Source organism: Bos taurus, chromosome 15 (assembly GCF_002263795.3).
Source record: "Bos taurus isolate L1 Dominette 01449 registration number 42190680 breed Hereford chromosome 15, ARS-UCD2.0, whole genome shotgun sequence".
Taxonomy (NCBI): domain Eukaryota; kingdom Metazoa; phylum Chordata; class Mammalia; order Artiodactyla; family Bovidae; genus Bos; species Bos taurus.
In genome coordinates this window covers 42,003,896-42,021,814 of record NC_037342.1, presented here as the reverse complement: position 1 = coordinate 42,021,814, position 17,919 = coordinate 42,003,896, and the positions used below count along the sequence as shown (strand labels likewise).

The following is a 17,919-nucleotide window of genomic DNA, read 5'->3' as shown; positions in this document are numbered from 1 at the left end:
CCTTCTAAAAATTAGCATATAAGCTATATTTTGTAATATGTACGGTTAAAAGTTTATCTTCACAATATCATTTGTACAGTTAAACCTCAATGAAACCTTTCAATCTAGTTTCATCATTGCCTTTTTTATAATAAAATCTTACTGAAACCCTTTTTCACTATTTACTAAGAAACTTTGATCTTCATTTTAAGAGGATTCAGTTTAAGTGACCTGATGCTGGTGCCCACAGCCCTGACAGGACAAGGCCCTCCATGCTGGTGGTTCTCCTCCAGGTATCTCTCCATCCTAGGAGGGCAGTCTGACTTCCCAGGAGACCTCAGTCAGACACAGCCCAGGAGGTTCCACTTTCAGGGTATGTGGGGGCCAACTCAAATGACCTTTGTATATGTATTCCTTGGTGTGGAAGCCACACACCTTCCCTGGGCCCCCTGCCGCCTGCAAAGGCTGGTGGCACACCCTATGGCCTCAGCCCAGGGCACTTGGCGTGGCCCCGGCCAGACAAGCTGCAGGAAGGGAGGCACTTACTTGGCCGGCGGGGCTCTGGGCTGCCTGTGGCTCTCCGGGGGGCTCCTCGTCCTCGGGAATGTGGGGCATGGCAGCCTCCTGGCGGGAGTGACTGCGTGTGCCCGGAACCTCCGCTGCGTCAGCCCCAAAGATGCTCCAAGAGGCCTGGGCTCCACAGGCTGAGGAGACGCCAAAAGGACAAGTCAAATCCAGTCCCATCCCTGACCCACGCCGGGTCCCATTTCCAGGAGCCACAAACCGCAGAGAGCGCCTGCTTGAGTTTACAGCAACAAGGGCTAAAATAGGCGAGCAGAGGGCATTTGGAATTGCATTTCCTCCTGCTCTTTCGCTCTGTTTACAAAGTCAGAGGCGACCTTAGAGATTTTGCATCTAATTTAGGCTGTACAGGAAACAGCCATCCCAGAAGGGTGCCTCGAACGCCTCGAAGCCATAACCGATGGAAGATACTCCAATGGGAGCCAGACTTGTGTTTGCCAGCCATTTATTGAGCAGCTACTGGGTGTTAGGCATTATCTAGGAACGTTACAAACATCACCTAATTTAATCCTCACTCTGTAGACATTACTATTTGCATTTTATAGATAAGAGAACTATTTGGAGAGTGGAAGCCACTTGCCCAAATCATACAAAGACCAAGCTTTTGAATCAAGATCTTCCTGATTTGGAGGCCACTATACCTTACAACCTTGCTTGGTCAGATGCGGGAGGAGGAAGGGATGGTGGTTCCTGAGTCCTGCCCCATGCCTCACCTCAGGCCCTTTAGCAGCAATTCTGATCCTCAGTTGAGGAACAGCCCTCACTGGACCTGCCAGGACTCTGCTAAAGTCATGGTTCTGGAGGCTCAGCCAGGGTGGATCTCTTGTGCAGTACACAACCCCAGCAACCTTGGGTTGCTGCCCCAAAGCCACACTTAACCCTCCCTCCCCTTTTCTTTCAGCTTTCTGAAAAAATAATAAAGGAAGCTGAGCACCGAAGAATTGATGCTTTTGAACTGCAGTGTTGGAGAAGACTCTTAAGAATCCCTTGGACTGCAAGGAGATCAAACCAGTCAATTGTAAAGGAAATCAGTCCTGAATATTCATTGGAAGGACTGATGTTGAAGCTGAAACTCCAATACTTTGGCCACCTGATGCGAAGAACTGACTCATTGGAAAAGACCTGATGCTGGGAAAGACTGAAGGCAGGAGGAGAAGCGGACGACAGAGGATGAGACAGTTGGATGGCATCACAGACTCAATGGACATGAGTTTGAGTGAACTCTGGGAGTTGGTGATGGACAGGAAGGCCTGGCGTGCTGCAGTCCATGGGGTCGCAAAGAGCTGGACACGACTGAGTGACTGAACTGAACTGAACCCTCTCCCATGGGGTAGCAGCCTTGAGATCTGGTTGGGGTTGACGCCAGTCAGCATAATCTCATCCATCTCAGCAGAGATTGGCTCAGGGCTAGACAATAGATCCAGACTGAGCCAAGGAGCACGCAGCAGTGATCTGGGACCCCGATGCTCTCTCTTGCTCTGGGTGGTGGAGTGTGCAGGTCTGGTGCTATGGATGCCATTCTGCCTCCATGAGGAAGGCCAGGCTGAGGAGAAAACTTGACACCTAGAGGAGAGCAGAGACAGGAGATCTGCAGAGAAACGGAGCTGGAGCCCTGGTCAGAGCTCACCTGCAGCCGGAACTATTTCTTAATTATCCAGTTACACAAAGAATTTAGTCTCAGAGTGTTTAAATCAGTTTGAGTTGGGGTTACTTTTAACTACTAAGTACTGTTACTTGTAAGTACGAACTGCACTTTCACATTTCCTGGCTGTTAAGAGGTGTAGGACCAAGATCTGGCAATAAACCTGAGCCAATAGGTCAGGCTCCTCTGATTCCTCTTAGAAAAGGGGACCAGTCACGTCAGGTCTCCATCTGGAGAGGCAGGACAGCAAGGTCGAAGGAACACAGGCTGGGAACCGGATATCTGGATTTGAGGCTCCACTCTGCCCCTCACTGGCTGCTTAGCCTAGAAGCCTGGCTTCACCTCTGAGCCTTGGTTTCCTCATCAGGGAACAGAGATAAGAATGCCTCCCATGCAGAATAGTCCCAAGATGAAAAGAGAGCTCACTCAGCATGGAGTAGGTGTTCACAGAGGCCACCTACATGCTGGTCTGCAGTCCAGAAGCTTGGCTTGAGCCCAGGGCCTCTGCCTGACCTCTTCTCATCCCTAAACCCCTTTAGGTTCCCCTGCCCTGGAAGGTGAGGAATGCCTCCAGGGACCCGAAGAACCAACAACCAGTCTGATTATACAACTTCGGGGGTTCCTTGAAGGAGCTGCTGTGGGGGACAGCAGATGAAAGCCACCAGAGGCAGATGTCATCCTTAGACCCTGGCCAAGGCCACACTCAGGAGCTGCCGAGACACAGAGGGGAAATGGAAGACCCTGCCATTTACTGAGTACCTACTATGCGCCAGGCCCTATGCAAGGTGCTGTTTGCTGGAGACTACTGGAGAAGGAGCCAGAAGGCCCTGCCACCGCCCACAACACCAGGAGTTCTTCTTGTTCCACCTGTCCCAAGAAAGGGCTCAGGAAGGTGCTAGTGTCACTGAGCTATGGGGTGGCTCAGATGTGGCATCAGCCACAGCTCTTACTGACGCCCCCCCACCAACACACACCTCTAAACCAAGCTTCCTGAGGCAGACAAGGTGGTCACAGATACCCAGATCACGATACCACAGGTATCGACTGATCACAGATACCCAGAAATTCATGTTGAGCTGTATTTTAAGAATTGGAGAACTTTATCTCTGGGAGTTTTAGTCCTTGTGACCACCATCTTGACTTTTGTCCTTCTCTTCACTGCACAGGGAACCCCATTCATCTCTGAAACAGTTGGCTGACCCCTGCTGGTCAGCTCAAGAAATTTCAAGTAGAGGACCTGTGAGCTGACCTCCTTCACCACAAACACTCACATCTACTCTACCATGAAGATGAAGAAGATGTGGTCTTGGCCCCAAAGGAGCATGGAGTCCAGTGGGGCAGGGGCGGGGGAGACAGCCAGAAAACCTTTGAAAGTGAGATGCTTTCCCAGAAAAGGGTCCCTAACTCGGGAAATTGGGATGAGTGGAATACCGTTTTAAGGAAGATTTCACATTAGAAATGGCATTTAGACTGAGCCATAAATACTGAAATGCTGATGGGATTTCTCTGAACAGAATAGCTGGAGGAGGTGAGACAGGAAGGTGGGTCATTGCCAAGAGGACAGATTTAACCTGACTTTTGGGAACAAGAGCTATGGGACCAGGGTATGCTGTGCCTCCCAGCCCAAATGGTTTCTGTATAAGTAAATTGAGCAACAGGTTTGCCCAAAGATGAGCTCTGTGATGAATTCCCATCACCCCAACTTGGGTGTCAGCAGCAGGGACAACAATGCTGTGCTGTGCTTAGTCGCCCAGTCGTGTCTGATTCTTTGCAACCCCATGGAATGCAGCCTGCCAGGCTCCTCTGTCCTTGGGGGTTCCCCAGGCAAGAATTTTGGAGTGTGTCTCTATGCCCTCCTCAGTGGATCTTCCCAACCCAGGGGCCGAACCCCGGTCTCCCACGTTGCAGGTGGATTCTTTAGCATCTGAGGCGCCAGGGAAGCCCAGGGACAACGGTGGTGCTGGATTAAGTACAGGGTAGTAGGGTTTGAGGGCAGCAGAAAAAGATCCACACACCCCAGTTCTACCTGCAAAGTAGACTACATGTCCCAAGAAAAATTTTTAAATGATATGCCATGTGTGTGCAGGTCTCCAGGCTGTCTTAACGGTATAGTTTCCAAAACAGGGGAGGTAAACAGTTTCACATTTCTTTTGTCTTAATCTACATGAAGTGCATTGCGCTCTGCATGCTAAAAGAGATTCAGACAATGCGGGGCATATTCAAAAAAGGGGAAGCAGGACAAGAATTTGTGTTTAAAGAATTAAAGGGTCTTCTCTGACGGTTCAGTGATTCAGACTTCACCTTCCATGCAAAGGGTGCATGTTTGATCCTTGGTCGGGGAGTTAAGATCCCACAAGCCTAGTGGCCAAAAAACCAAAACATAAACCAGAAGCAATATTTTTAACAAATTCGATAAAGACTTTAAAAGTGGCCCACATGAAAAAAGTCATAAAAAAAAGAACTAATGATCTTTAGCCTGGAAAAGAGCTGGTACAGGAAGAAATAAAATCTATTTGCAGATATCTGAAAGCCATCCATGTAGTTCTATTGCTGCAGAAGGGCAGATGCATGGCCAGTGACCGAAAAGTGAGATCAAGGCAAGGAAAAGCTTTCTAGTAGTTGGAACCATCAGAACATGAAATGGGCTGCTCTTTAAAATAGTGAGCTCCCCATTCCTGGGAGAGTCTCATCAAAGGCTGGGGCAAGGGTCATAGGATTTCTAACCTACTTCAGGGGCTTTCTCCAACCCTAGGAGTCCCTGAAATCCTGAACTCCTCCTAATCACAGCAAACCACAGACCTGAGGGACCCATCCCATAGGATTTGGGGCCACAGTATTCCGAAGTTGCATCAGAAATATCGCCACTTCCTTTCCTTTACCTCCCGCTCCTTAAGAAAGACCTCAGTCAGTCCCTGGGTCAGAAAGCAAAGTAAAACAGAAACAAATTGAGACAAGCACCAAGAGGTGTCAGCTGCTGCAGGATAAAGCAGAGTGGAGGCTGGCTGAGGTCCCACGCTTGACAGGATGGATCCCCGAGTTCTCCAGGGGGAGCCCCAGCAGCCCCACCCACCCAGGCCATTCCCACGCTGCTCCTGCCCCGTTGCTTTCTCTCCCATCCATTATTATAAACTCGCTGCTTAAAATAGCAAGGTAAAAGCAGAGTCCCTCCCTCAGGGTGACATCTGGGTTCCGTTGGAGCTCGTGGGCACGCGGACCTCTCATCCATCACAGCAAGTTTAGAATATAATCTCCAGGAAGTGGTGATCTAGAGCACCAACCCAAAAAAGGAAAAAATATTTAGTAATGTTTGGTCTCTGAGCAGCTCCTTCTTTAACCCGTTTTCAGGACCTTTCTTGCTGCCTCTCCAACCTGGTCAGTAAAGGGTTAGGTGGATCATTGCCAAAAACCATCAGCTCTTTTGACTCTTTCAGCCCCCAGATGTTGCTTAACTATGTAGCTTGGCCCATTTTACAGGAAGGAAAACTGAGGTGCAGTGTAGTGAAGCAACTTGATTGGTCTAGCTACCTTTGTACCTGGTGCAAATTATCTAAGTCTCTGCGGGAATAACTATACAATCATTGCATAACCAAAAAAATCAAAATTCTCTAAACCTCATTTAAGTATGTTAATTTCCCCCTGGCTATTCATTAAAGAAAGAAAACTAATATAATTTTATTCCTTCTTATTCATTAGACATGTCTAGGTTGTCTGCTGAGTACTGGACGCTATGTTAGGTGTATTTCAGATGCTATCTTTTTGTTATTTCCATCTTATGTGTTAAGGAGCTAAGGATCAGAGAGGTGCAGCAACTTGCTCAAGATCGCACAGCTAATAAGTGGCAGGCTAAGGATTATAACCCAGGCAAGTTTGAGTCGAAGGCCCCTCATCTGTTCCCTCTTCTACTTGGTCTCCTCCATCAGGAGTTCTGCTAGAGTGTAGCCACCAAACCCAGCACGGGCACATTGCCTGCAGGGGAGAGATGGGAAATGCATTCCCAGCGGGGATAAGATAAGATAGCAGAAGCAACAGTGTGTCGGGCCAGGGGTCTTATGAGGCCAAAAGACTGGGCCCACTGTTAGAGGTTCTGTGACCCCCACTGTGTAGGGTGAACCATTCACCCATCCATCAGTCTGTGGGTCCACGTGTTCACCCACTCGTATTCTTAATCTTCTACTTATACAACTGTCCATTAGTTTGTTCATCCAATCTTTCACCCTAGGAAGGCCCACATTTGTTAGGTGAGCAGCACAGACTCTGCCCCTGAGAATGGTCACTGCAGGACCCTGCAGGCCTCGGGGAGAGGGCAGGAGGGGGCTTCGCTGACAGAGTGGCCATAAGGCACAGTCCTGCCACCCACAACTGGCAGAAGACCTCCATCCTGCACACCTCAGCCATGGGAGGAGGGTGGCTTCCTGTGGGGCTGCCTCTGTGCCAGCAGGCATGGGGGCCACTGTCAGGAGGCGTGATTTCACAAGGGCCTTTACAACCTCTTTGGTGTTCTCAGCAGCCCTTGAGGTCGGTAATGTATATACTATTATTATTAACATCATGATCGGTCCCATTTTGCAGATGAGTAAACAGAGGCTCAAAGATTGGCCAAAGTCATGTCCCCCATGAGCGGCAGTGCTGGAAGTCAACCACAGGTCTGTCTGACTCCCCAGCTCCCTGCAGGGTCACGTCCACTGGATTACGGGTTCTTGGTAAGCATGACCTCTTAACAATGGCCCCTGGGCTGCCTCTCCCTGAGCCTTGTGACCAGTCCCGAAGAGCCCAAACCCCTCTCTGAGACCACAGTATCCCAGGAGCACAGCCTGCCTACTGAGTGGCTCTCACATTCCCTCTGTTAATCTCTGGGTGGAGGAAGAGCCAGAGGCACTTCTGGGAAACAATGGGTTAACCTAGACTCCACTGACCTTTCTGGAGTGACTCAGAACTCTCAGAAGGGGAGGGTGGTTTTTTTTTGTTCTTCCAGCTTTGAATTTTTGCTTTCATTTTAGCAGCACAAAGAATTTGAAAGAGATTAGGTTGCTATTAATACCACTGGTCTATCTCTAGATGAAGAATTCGATGGAGGGAACTGTTTGGGGTGGCTGCACACACATCCCTCTCAGTTCTTTGCAAACTCAGAGGATGACAGAGAGGCCACTGGAGAAGTGCCAGTTGTGTCCCTACTCCCATCCGACAAACCCACACAGTGGCAGGGACTTGACCAAAACCACACCTGTGGGTGAAGAGCAGCCAGAGAAGGTCCCAGAACCCCTGCCCCTCAGCCCTACTACACACGTCAGCCTTCTGGCCTCTTATGTTGAAGGTTTGCTTTTAGTAAATAATAAGTCGATGTGTCTCTGCCGTGAAAGCAGGAGTCCCCTGGCAGTGCCTCTGATCTTGGGAGAGTGATGTTAATGCTAATGCTAAGTCGCTTCAGTCGTGTCCGACTCTGTGCGACCGCATAGACGGCAGCCCACCAGGCTCCGCCATCCCTGGGATTCTCCAGGCAAGAATACTGGAGTGGGTTGCCATTTCCTTTTCCAATGCATGAAAGAGAAAAGTGAAAGTGAAGTCGCTCAGTCGTGTCCGACTCTAGCGACCCCATGGACTGCAGCCTACCAGGCTCCTTTGTCCATGGATTTTCTAGGCAAAAGTACTGGAGCGGGGTGCCATTGCCTTCTCCGTGGGAGAGTGAAGATGCCTCCAGATCCCTGCATTTGCCCCTGGCAATCCTGGACACACTTGGAAAGTCTCCTTGGGCATCAGAGATCAGCTCAAAATACTGAGAGGTGCCTCTGTGGGTCCCTAGACCTGGCCAACTGCAGAGTTGGGTCCTGTGCTTGCTAACTCGCTTCAGTCATGTCTGACTCTTTTGTGACCCCGTGGACTATAGCCTGTCAGGCTCCTCTGTCCATGGGATTTTTCAGGCAAGAATACTGGAGTGAGTTGCCATGCCTTATTCCAGGGGATCTTCCCAACCCAGGGATCGAACCCGTGTCTCTTACGTCTCCTGCATTGGTAGGCAGGTTCTTTACCTCTAGTGTCACCTGGGAAGCCCCTAGGTCCTGTATCCTGAGTAAGTGAGGGCAAGTTGGGGGTCTCGCCAGGATAGTTCCATCCTGCTTCCTAACCTCAGAATGCTGCGAGAGGGCTTTGGACCTTGGCAGACTAGATTGTAATTCTCCCTCTGCCTCTTTCTTGCTGGATTGGTCTCCTCTTGGCCTCAGTTTTCTCATCTGTAAAATGGAGGGAACAGGACCTACCTTTTCAAGTTGTTGAAAGGATTAAATTAGGAAATACACATGGTACCCACACAGAGTATACACTCGTTGAGTTCCTTTCTCATTCTCTGAATTGGACAGCTGAGTTCTCCAAGTCGCAACATCACCAAAACCCAACCAAGGCCCAGAGAGTTTGGTGTTCATCCTGGGAGGCAGAGTTCCCAGCTTTGTCCCTGGCAGATAAAGGAGACAGAGTCCTGGCCTGGACAGGGCTTCTCCTGTGTCCTGACACATAGATAGCAGACCATCAGGGGCTGTGCACTCTGGTGATGCTGACATTTTTCTCTGTTCTTGGGCAGCCAGTGGTTACAGTGGTGGATTTACAGAAAGAGTGTGTAGTACTGTGGCTGTCTGAGCTCTGGCTGTGGTCAGTCCTGAGTCTATCTGATTCCAAAGGAAGTACATGCTCAGTTATGCCCAACTCTTTTCGACCCCATGGACTGTAGCCTGCCAGTCTACTCTGTCCATGGGATTCTCCAGGCAAGAATACTAGAGTGGGTTGCTGTGCCCTCTCCAGGGGATCTTCCCAAGCCAGGGGTTGAACTCACATCTCCTGCAGATTGGCAGGCAGGTTCTTTACCACTGAGCCCTCTGGGAAGCCCATATCTGGTTCCAAAGCCCCAGACTTTTCAGCTACCCTGGTGCTGACTCCCAAAGTACAGAGGTTGTCATTCTGCAAGGGAGAGATGACACCTAGCTTGAGAACTGGAGCAGCTGCTCAGGCTGTAGAGGGTAAATAAGAGAACGGATGGCTGAACGGGGCACAGCCCTCAGCAAGTCAGCAGGATCCCCAGGTTTCCATCCTGGAGGCAGATCTGGATTGAAAGCAGGAGTGAAGAGCAAAGGTTGTGTGTAGAAGGGTGGAAGCAAGAGGCCTTGAGGGCAACAGAGAAGAGAGGAAGAGGAACTGGAAGGGACCCCCTCAGTTACTTCTCATCCTCACCACAACCCTTCTGGCCCCAGGACTAGGAGCAAAGGAGCCTCAGCCTAGCAGTGTTTGGGCAAGGGGGCCCTGAGCACTCCTGACACTCCCTGGGGTCTGGCTGTGCTGTCCAGCCCAGAGGATCTTTTATGGGCCCATTTGGCTGGGGGTGCCTTCCTCCCCTAATTCAGACTCCAGTCTAGTCCTGAGAGTGAGCCAGCATCTGCTGAGACCAGTGCCAGCACCACATCCAGGAGTGGGGGTAGGGCCAGTCCCCAGAGGAAGAGAACCTGAGTGAGGATGATGCTCAGCTGACGGGAGCCGGGGTTGGGGTGGGGCAGAAAGGAGGGCCACAGCAGATAGATGGCACGTCTGGAATCATAACAGACTCCTCATTTCCCTTCACATCTCCTTTCCCCCGCTGCCTTTCCCCTCCAGTAAACAGTGAGGCCCTTCTGTGCCCATTGCTTGGGAAGGGGGTCCGGGGAGAGGGGGCTTGTGGTGGCAGCAGGAGGTAGAGAAGAGGGAATCTGTCTCTGCCTTATGTATCACAAAGGGCTAGCCCTTAGGGAAACTGGAAGGGTTGGATAAACATTTCTGCCAAGACACATGAAAGGCCAACAGGTACATAAACAGATGCTCAACATCAGGAGTCACGAGGGAAATGCAAATTAAAACAATGAGCTATCATCCCACACCAGTTAGAATGGCTATCATCAGAAAGACAAGAGCTGACAAATGCTGGTGAGGGCAAATTTGTGTCCTATTTGATGAGATTGTATTTTGGTACAGCTGCTGTGGTTCTCCATGGTATGTGTGTGTGCTCAGAAAAAAAAAAAATGGGGCCAAAGCATTCTAAGGGTAAGTCTCTCTCCACCCAAGACTGTGAAGATGACGGGATGAGGGGGAGACAGGAGAGGTGAAGTAGGAACAGCGAGAAGTTAGGCTCTGGTGAGTCCCTGAGAAAGGGGCCTGTGCCCTTCCTCCCTAGGGAGGTGAGCAAAGATCCCCAAATCTGAGAACTGAGAGGTCTTGGGCCACATTCCCCAGACACCTCAGAAGAGAAGGGATGGCTGTTTGCTGTGACTTGCTCGATGAGCCCTTCTGACATCGTCACTGGAGTTTTTACATCCCTGGGGTGGGGTGGGGGCATGGGTCTGAGAGCACAGTGATTTCTGCCCACCTAGGAGCAGAGCTGCCAAACCCGAAGCTACTTTGAGAAGGCGGATCAGAAGTTACTCCTAAGTAAGGCCTGAAAGCAGGGGCCCGTCTTGTCAAATGACAGGTGCCCTCCTCACACGGGAAGCCTCTTGGAACTCAGATGCTGCTCAGGAAGAAGTGGAGGGTTGGAGACCCATCAGTGCCTGGGATCCAGCTTCTACACCCCCTAAAAAGTGGTCAAGTCACAGCCAGACCTCTATCCACCCGCCCCCACCCTGCACTCCCTGCCCCAGCTAGGACAGGAAGTTAGCCAGAGCATCTCCCCAGCTTGCTGCTCCAGCTTGTTCACTTCAGCAATCCTTTCTTTAAAAATAAGTCCACTTGAAAAAATTTTTTCTTCTTGGAAATATGTACGATTGCTTCATCAGAGGGAGTTCAAAGGTACCGGGAACAGCAGAAAAATATCCGAGTCTTGCATTGAGCTCCCAGGAGAGATAAATCTCGCTTGCTTCTCTTTGTTCCAGGCCGCCCAGCAGCCTCTTCCCTGAGTCACTCACTCCAGAGTGACATGAGTCATCGTCCTGGGGTTAAGTACCACACCGTGTTCCTGGGGCTGCAGGGCTGGCCAGGGCGTAGAAGGGCCAGCAGGGAGACCCGATGCTGCCTCCAGCAACAGAGGACCAGAAACTGCCTCCTAGATCTCGGACCTGGTTCTACCCTCCTCAGGTGTGTGACCTCGGGGAATCGGTGAGCCTCTCTGGGAAGGAGGTGGCTTTCCAGGCTCTTCCATCTTGTGTTTCATGGGAACATCTCCAGCGCTGTGCTGGTGCCTGCTAGTATGGGCTCATAAGAGCCGAATGTAAAATTGTCAAGTGTTTTGTGAGCTGGTCATTAAACACAGATATTATGAAAAATTAAATTACCTTAGAAACAAAGGAAATAAATACCCACAATAATGATGCCTTGATTGGTTTACTACATTTTACTATTATCTATGGTCTTGAGATGACTTTTTCCTAGTATCTGTATGGAGGGAACACTATCTAATGACCTGCTACTGTATACCTCTTCCCAACCCCATGTTCAGGGATGTTGAATTAATAGCTTAAAATTGGTCATGATGGGAGTATTTTTACCACAGGAATCAGCAAATGTTATATATCAAAGTCTTATTTCCCTAAGAGCCAGCTGTTAAACATTTCCCAGGACACCACTGAGCCCCTCAGTCGCAAGCCCCCTGCTTCTCACCTCTTGCCGGGAGCAGAAAGGATGCAGATGACTTGAACATCGCCCCAGAGAGCAGGATTATGGACTTGTGATTGCCGACTGCCTCTGGACAACTCTTCCCACAGGCACTGTGGGCCCTGCACACTCACCATGCCCCAAACAGAACCCATCATTCTTCCCGCCCCCAGCCCTGCCCTCCCACAAGCCCACTCGTGTGTCCTAGTGAACACACTCAAGCTCAAAACCCAGCCATCATCTCTCCTGCAGGGCTGGTCTCGTTCAGTTAGACTCCGAGTCTTGTTAATCCCAGTTCGGTGTCTTTGGTCACTTGCCTTCTTCCCATGGCCACCATCCCGGCCATGGCTCCGTGGGACCTGAGTCACTGCGGCAGTCTCATTGGCCTCCTTACCTCTGGTCTGGCCCCTCCCAAACACCCTCCCCAAACTGCCAGAGCAAGTCTCTCTAAAACATAATTTGGATTACCCTTTCCTTTCTTTTAATCCTTGAGATGGTAAGAAATCTTGATTTAGAACTGGTCCCTTTTCCCACAGGACGAGATCTAAGGTGAGATTCCAACCCCTCTCACTGGCCTCATCTCTTATTTCAGCCGTCATACATCTTATGATCCAACCACAATGGACCAGAAGCTAACCTCCTAACACGCCCTGCTTTTTTACACTTTTGCACCATTCTTTTCCCTATGCGTAGGCTGCCTTTCCTCCCCTTTCTATACCTGATGAGCTCCTATTCATCCAGTTCAAACAGTCCTTCATTCACCCCAGAAAAAAATTCTCCCTTCGTATATTAGTATTATGGTTTCTGTAACAAATTATCAAAAACTTGGTCTCTTAAAAGAACGCAGATTTATTATCTTACTGTTCCAGAGGTCAGAAGTCCCGACTCAGTCTCAGTGACTAAAGTCATACCAGCAGACTGTGTTCCTTCGGCAGGGTCTAGGGGGAATCCATCTCCTTGCTTTCCCTGCTTCTAGAGGCTACCCGCATACCTTGGCTGGTGGCCCTTTCTCCGTCTTCAAAGCCGACTGTGTAGCATCTTTTCTCTTCTCTGACCTCTGCTTCCATTCTCACATTTCCTTCTTGTCTGACTTTGTCCTGCCTCATTCTTATAAGGACCCTTGGAATTACACTGGGCCCACACAGATAATGCAGGATGATCTCCAAATCTAAGGAAACTTAATCTAATCATATCTGCAAAGGTCCTTTTTCCATTTAAGGTAACATATTCAGGGTCCAGGGATTAGGGCACAGACCTCTTGGCGGGGAGCGGGGGAGGAGTATTCAGTTTACCACACTTCTCTCTGTTCTCCCTGAGCAATTTGCACAGGCCTCAACTCAGCTAGAATTTGAGCACCTCAACAGCAGGGACTATACCTTATTCATATTTTTATGACTGTCTTTAATAAGTCTTCATACTTTATGACCCATGTCCAGGGTGAAGCCCAAAATGGCTACCCACTAAATGTTGGTTGAATGAATGAATGAAATCATATCATTAATAAACAGATTAAGAAGGGTTTGCTTTAACTGGCACCTAGCTTCTGTAAAAATAGGATTCATGCAAAGGTGGCAGATTGAGATCCTCCAGGGGCCAGGCAGCTGAGATGAAAGAGAGCCATCATAGTGAGTGGCCAACCACAGAGCACAGGCACCATCTATCTGGGGCACTTACTACTACTCAACTGGTGGGGGTCGGTCATGAAAAAATATCCATCTTTGTTAGCTGTATCTCCCAGTTTTTCAAGAAAAGCCCAAATCCCAGGTGTATAAATATTAAATCTCCCCAATTTATAAATGTTTGTCAAAACAAACACATCCCTGGTCAAGATTCAGTCTGCAGCCACAAATTATCACCTCTGATTTATATCCTGCGAACGTGCTCCCCTTGACTTTTCCTGCTAGTTAACCTAATTCAAATCAAGTCCAATAAGTAGTGCCAACTACGGGCACCATCTGAGGAGGCCAGCCAGCTAAGTGGAGATTGGCTCTTCCTAAAGACTGATCCCCTGGAGAAGGAAATGGCAACCCACTCCAGTATTCTTGCCTGGAGAATCCCATGGATGGAGGAGCCTGGGGGGCTACAGCCCATGGGGTAGCAAAGAGTCGGACACGACTGAGCGACTTCACTCACTCACTCACTCAAAGACTGAAGAGGCGCCATCCCATGGGTTCTTTGGGTGATTTGTGAGTCTGTGGGTCCCTCCTTGCTGTCCAGGCCCTGGAGCTGCTGCTTGAAGAGACAGTTCTCTGCCTGGCCTCAGACCTTGATGGAGGCCAAGGCCTGCTCCACGCAGAAGCATCTCCCTAGTCCAGTGGCCCTGCCTCTGGCAAGGACATCAAATGAAACCCAGCTCAGGACTGGCAGCAAACATGAGATGTGGTACATCGAGAAGAATTGGGATTTAGGGGTGAAACAGACCAGAGGTTCCACTGCAGCTCTGAAACTTGCAGCTCAGTGGCTCTTGACAAAGCAATGAACTTCTATGGGATCAGACTGCTGTTTGTAAGATGGAATTAAGATACTCCTCTCAAACTGTTGTTATGAGATTTAAGTACAATTGCCATGGAAAGTATCAAGAATGTTCATTTACTCACATCTGAGAAAGAAAATATTGATAACACTTATCACCCATACCTCATGGAACAGAGGGTTTGACTTCAAACCTACATAAGCTCCTCTCCAGGCTTGGTTTTCTGGTTTTCCAGTTCACGGCAGATCAAAAACAGTGAGAAGACACAACTGACCACAAGGAGGGAAGCAGCCAAACAGCAGACACAAGCACTCTGTGTGGCCCAGACCCGGAGTCACTGGGTCTGGGTCTGTCTTAGCCTTCCAGGCTCTGTGCTTCCCTGGTGGCTCAGATGGTAAAGAATCTGCTTGCAATGAGGGAGACCTGGGTTCAGTTCCTGGGTCAGGAAGAGCCCCTGCAGAAGGGAATGGCAACCCACTCCAGTATTCTCAGAGAATTCCATGGACAGAGGACACTGGAGCAGCCCATGGGGTTGCAAAGAGTCGGACATGACTGAGCAACTAATACATCCCTTGTGTTCAGCCCTGCTACAGAGCTAGAATGTCCACAGTGAGTATGGATGAAGCAGAGCTTGCATCTGGCTCCTTGGGAAAGACTGGAGAGCAAGTCCCATTTTAGAACATTCTGTCCAAAATGGTTCAAAGGCATAAAAGTTTGATGGTTTGGACATTTTTGTTTGTAAAATATTGACTGGGGGTGTGTGGGGGGGAACAGGTGGCATGATTCTACTTTTATTTTAAAATCATATATATTTTTATATATATACTTTTTTGTGAAATATATGTAGATCAAAATATGGCTCTGTCTATTCATGAGGGTGGGGAGCAGAAGTCAAGAAGGTTAAAACCCAAATGTTAAAAACAGTTATCTTCAAGTAGGATGGGCTTCCCTTGTGGCTCAGATGGGAAAGAATCTGCCTGCAATGCAAGAGACCTGGGTTCGTTTCCTGAGTGGGGAAGATACCTTGGAGAAGGGAATGGCAACCCACTCCAGTATGCTTGCTTGGGAAATCCCATGGACAAAAAGAGCCTGGCAGGCTATAGTCTATGGGGTCTCAAAGACTCAGACACGATTGAGTGACTAACACTTTCAAGTAGAATCACGAATAAATTCAATCTAACATCTGATGCTGGGAGGGATTGGGGGCAGGAGGAGAAGGGGATGACAGAGGATGAGATGGCTAGGTGGCATCACTGACTCGATGGACATGAGTTTGAGTGAACTCCAGGAGTTGGTGATGGACAGGGAGGCCTGGTATGCTGCAATTCATGGGGTCGCAAAGAGTTGGGCACAACTGAGCGACTGAACTGAACATCTTTTAAATATTTATGTGTATATTTTCTCATTTTTTTTCCTACACTGAACCTGACTTGCCTGCATAATAAATAATGGAATTGTTAAAAGGAAGAAAAGATACTCTCTTTGGTGTCTTGAGAAATTAAAGGAAACCACAGCAGCAACCTGTCTGAAAAGCCAGGAACAGCACGTTACCACCTTGGGAATTTTGTTCCAAACAAAAATAAAATTTCTTGGGATTTCCCTGATGGCCCAGAGGTTAGGACTCCGAACTTTCACTACCAAGGGCCCAGGTTTGATCCCTGGTCGAGGATCTAAGATCTCACAATCTGCATGATGTGGCCAAAAAAAAAAAAATAATAATAAAATAAAACAAAATTTCTTCCTTGACTCAGCAACACCCCTATCCCCAGACAAAAATAATAAGTGAATGTCCAGGTCCCAGCTTGCCTCTCTTTGCCATTCTTCCCTCCACGGCCCCTCCTTCCTCTCCCTTCCCAGCTTTGTTCTGGGGAGTGACCATCAGGGTCTACCTGCAGGAACTGGTTTGGGAAAGTCAGAAGGAAAAGATGGGCTGCATGGTGCCTGTCTAAATCATTCATTCATTCAGGAAATGCCGTGGGATGCCTGCTCAGTGTCAGTGCCGTGCTGGGCACTGGGGCTCCAAGCGCATCCTTCACGGCTGCCTCCCCAGGAAGTTGTCCTGGCCTGTCCCGGATGCTGTGTGCCCTCTGGTCCGTGATAGCACTGTGCAGCTGTCCCCATCTGCTGCGCAGTGGTTCCCTGCATCCTGGCCGCATCTGCCAAGCCTGAAGGCAGAGAGCTCTCATCTGTGCCCCAGCTGTGGGAATCAGCAGTGTCCAGGACTCAGTACCTGGTGGATCCTCCTTTAGAAAGAAAGGACTCTAGGAATCAAACCTTGTTTTTAATCTGGCATCCTTCACACACAGCACATTATGTAAACGTTATTTATTAGCTTTTGAATCCTCTCGGCTCTGTGAGGAAGGGTTTCACCTTTCCATTTCACAAATGAGAAAATAGAGTGTCAGAGGGGTAAAGTGACTTGTGCTGGGTCACACCGTTGGGGAACAGAGTCAGGACCAAAACCTGGGCCTCCTGTGCCCAAAATGGGGTTTTTTTTTTTTTTTTTTTCTCAAGAGCAAAGTCACTTCTGTCCCTCTGTAACCTCAACGGAGACAGACAAGAGCACTGGGAGAGGTTTCCAGACAGAGGCTCTGGATTGCTCCAGGTCACAGCCCTACCTCAGGGCCAGCAAGGGCAACCCTAGCTGAGGTGCAGAACTAAAAGTCCTCCTCGCAGCATCCGCGGGGGTAGATAGGAAGTAGCTGTACAACCCGAGGCAAAGAAGACAGAGCTCTACCTGTCCCCTGTGTATCTCCACGTTGGGATCCCAGTTCTCAGAAGCTGTGGGAACAGGCCCCAGAACCTGGACTGAGCTGCACGGCAGAGTCAGGCTCCATAAGTGCTTCAGAAGGCCAAAGGAAGGAATTACGACGGGTTGGTGAAGGAGCCTTCTGGGAGAATGGAGAGCTGACTGTGACGTCCCCAGCCTGTGTGGGGATGGGTTCCTTCAGCACTCAGCCCTCAGTCTCCCCATTGCAGTAAGGGTCTGATTATGTTGCTGGACTATACCGCACGATTTTGGGGTCCATGGAGCCTATTGAGAGCAATCAGACAACCAGTGATGAGGGGTCTTAACTGGCAACCTCAGGGCAGAAGCAGTCTGAGGCCATATTTGTATCACTTCCCTTATTACAGTGATTGGTTCAAGGGTGAGCATGTGACCAGCCAGAGCCAATGAGATACAGTAAGACATTGCTGGTCATTCTGGAATGAGATTCTTAAGTGCAGACCTTGAGTGTAAGAGGGTGAAAACAGAATTCTCATTGTAAAGGTAAAGAATTTGTCTAAGAATGGAATCAGTGTGAAAGAAAGCACAGCAAAGATCCAGAAAGAAACTAAGTTCTAAGGCTATCATCTAAGGCCCTGATCAACCCATGCCTGATATCCCTGGCCTTTTATGTTTCAAGAACTGATGAATACCCCTTTCTGCTTAAACTGGCTTATGTTGACTTTTTTGTCTCTTGCAAAAAAGAGTTCCAACTGGGACAAATAGCTGAGTCTTTGTAAAGTTGGCTGTACAGGGTCTCTCTCTCAACACCAAAGGCTTCTCTCTTCTTATTGTTCTGCTGCCTACACAGGAGTTTGATCTGAAAAACTCAGATCTGGAGCAAATGTATTTGCCCTAAGTTATTTGGTGACTAAACTTATC

At 49.1% G+C, this 17,919-nt stretch overlaps 1 protein-coding gene across 8 annotated transcripts in view; it reads right to left on the bottom strand.

Annotated features, from left to right (window-relative positions):
* The window catches only part of IRAG1 (inositol 1,4,5-triphosphate receptor associated 1), a 126,261-nt gene that overhangs the window by 76,813 nt on the left and 31,529 nt on the right, over positions 1-17,919 (bottom strand). For 4 of the 8 annotated variants that reach the window (XM_005215898.5, NM_174392.4, XM_005215900.5 and 1 more), the window contains exon 2: positions 526-683. The exons of 2 other annotated variants lie outside the window; for them this stretch is intronic. In XM_005215898.5, coding sequence (XP_005215955.1) covers positions 526-683 — 158 coding nt within the window. Of the gene's footprint in view, positions 1-525 lie in introns of all 8 variants that reach the window. 2 more of the 8 variants (XM_059874559.1, XM_024974995.2) reach the window with 2 other exon arrangements.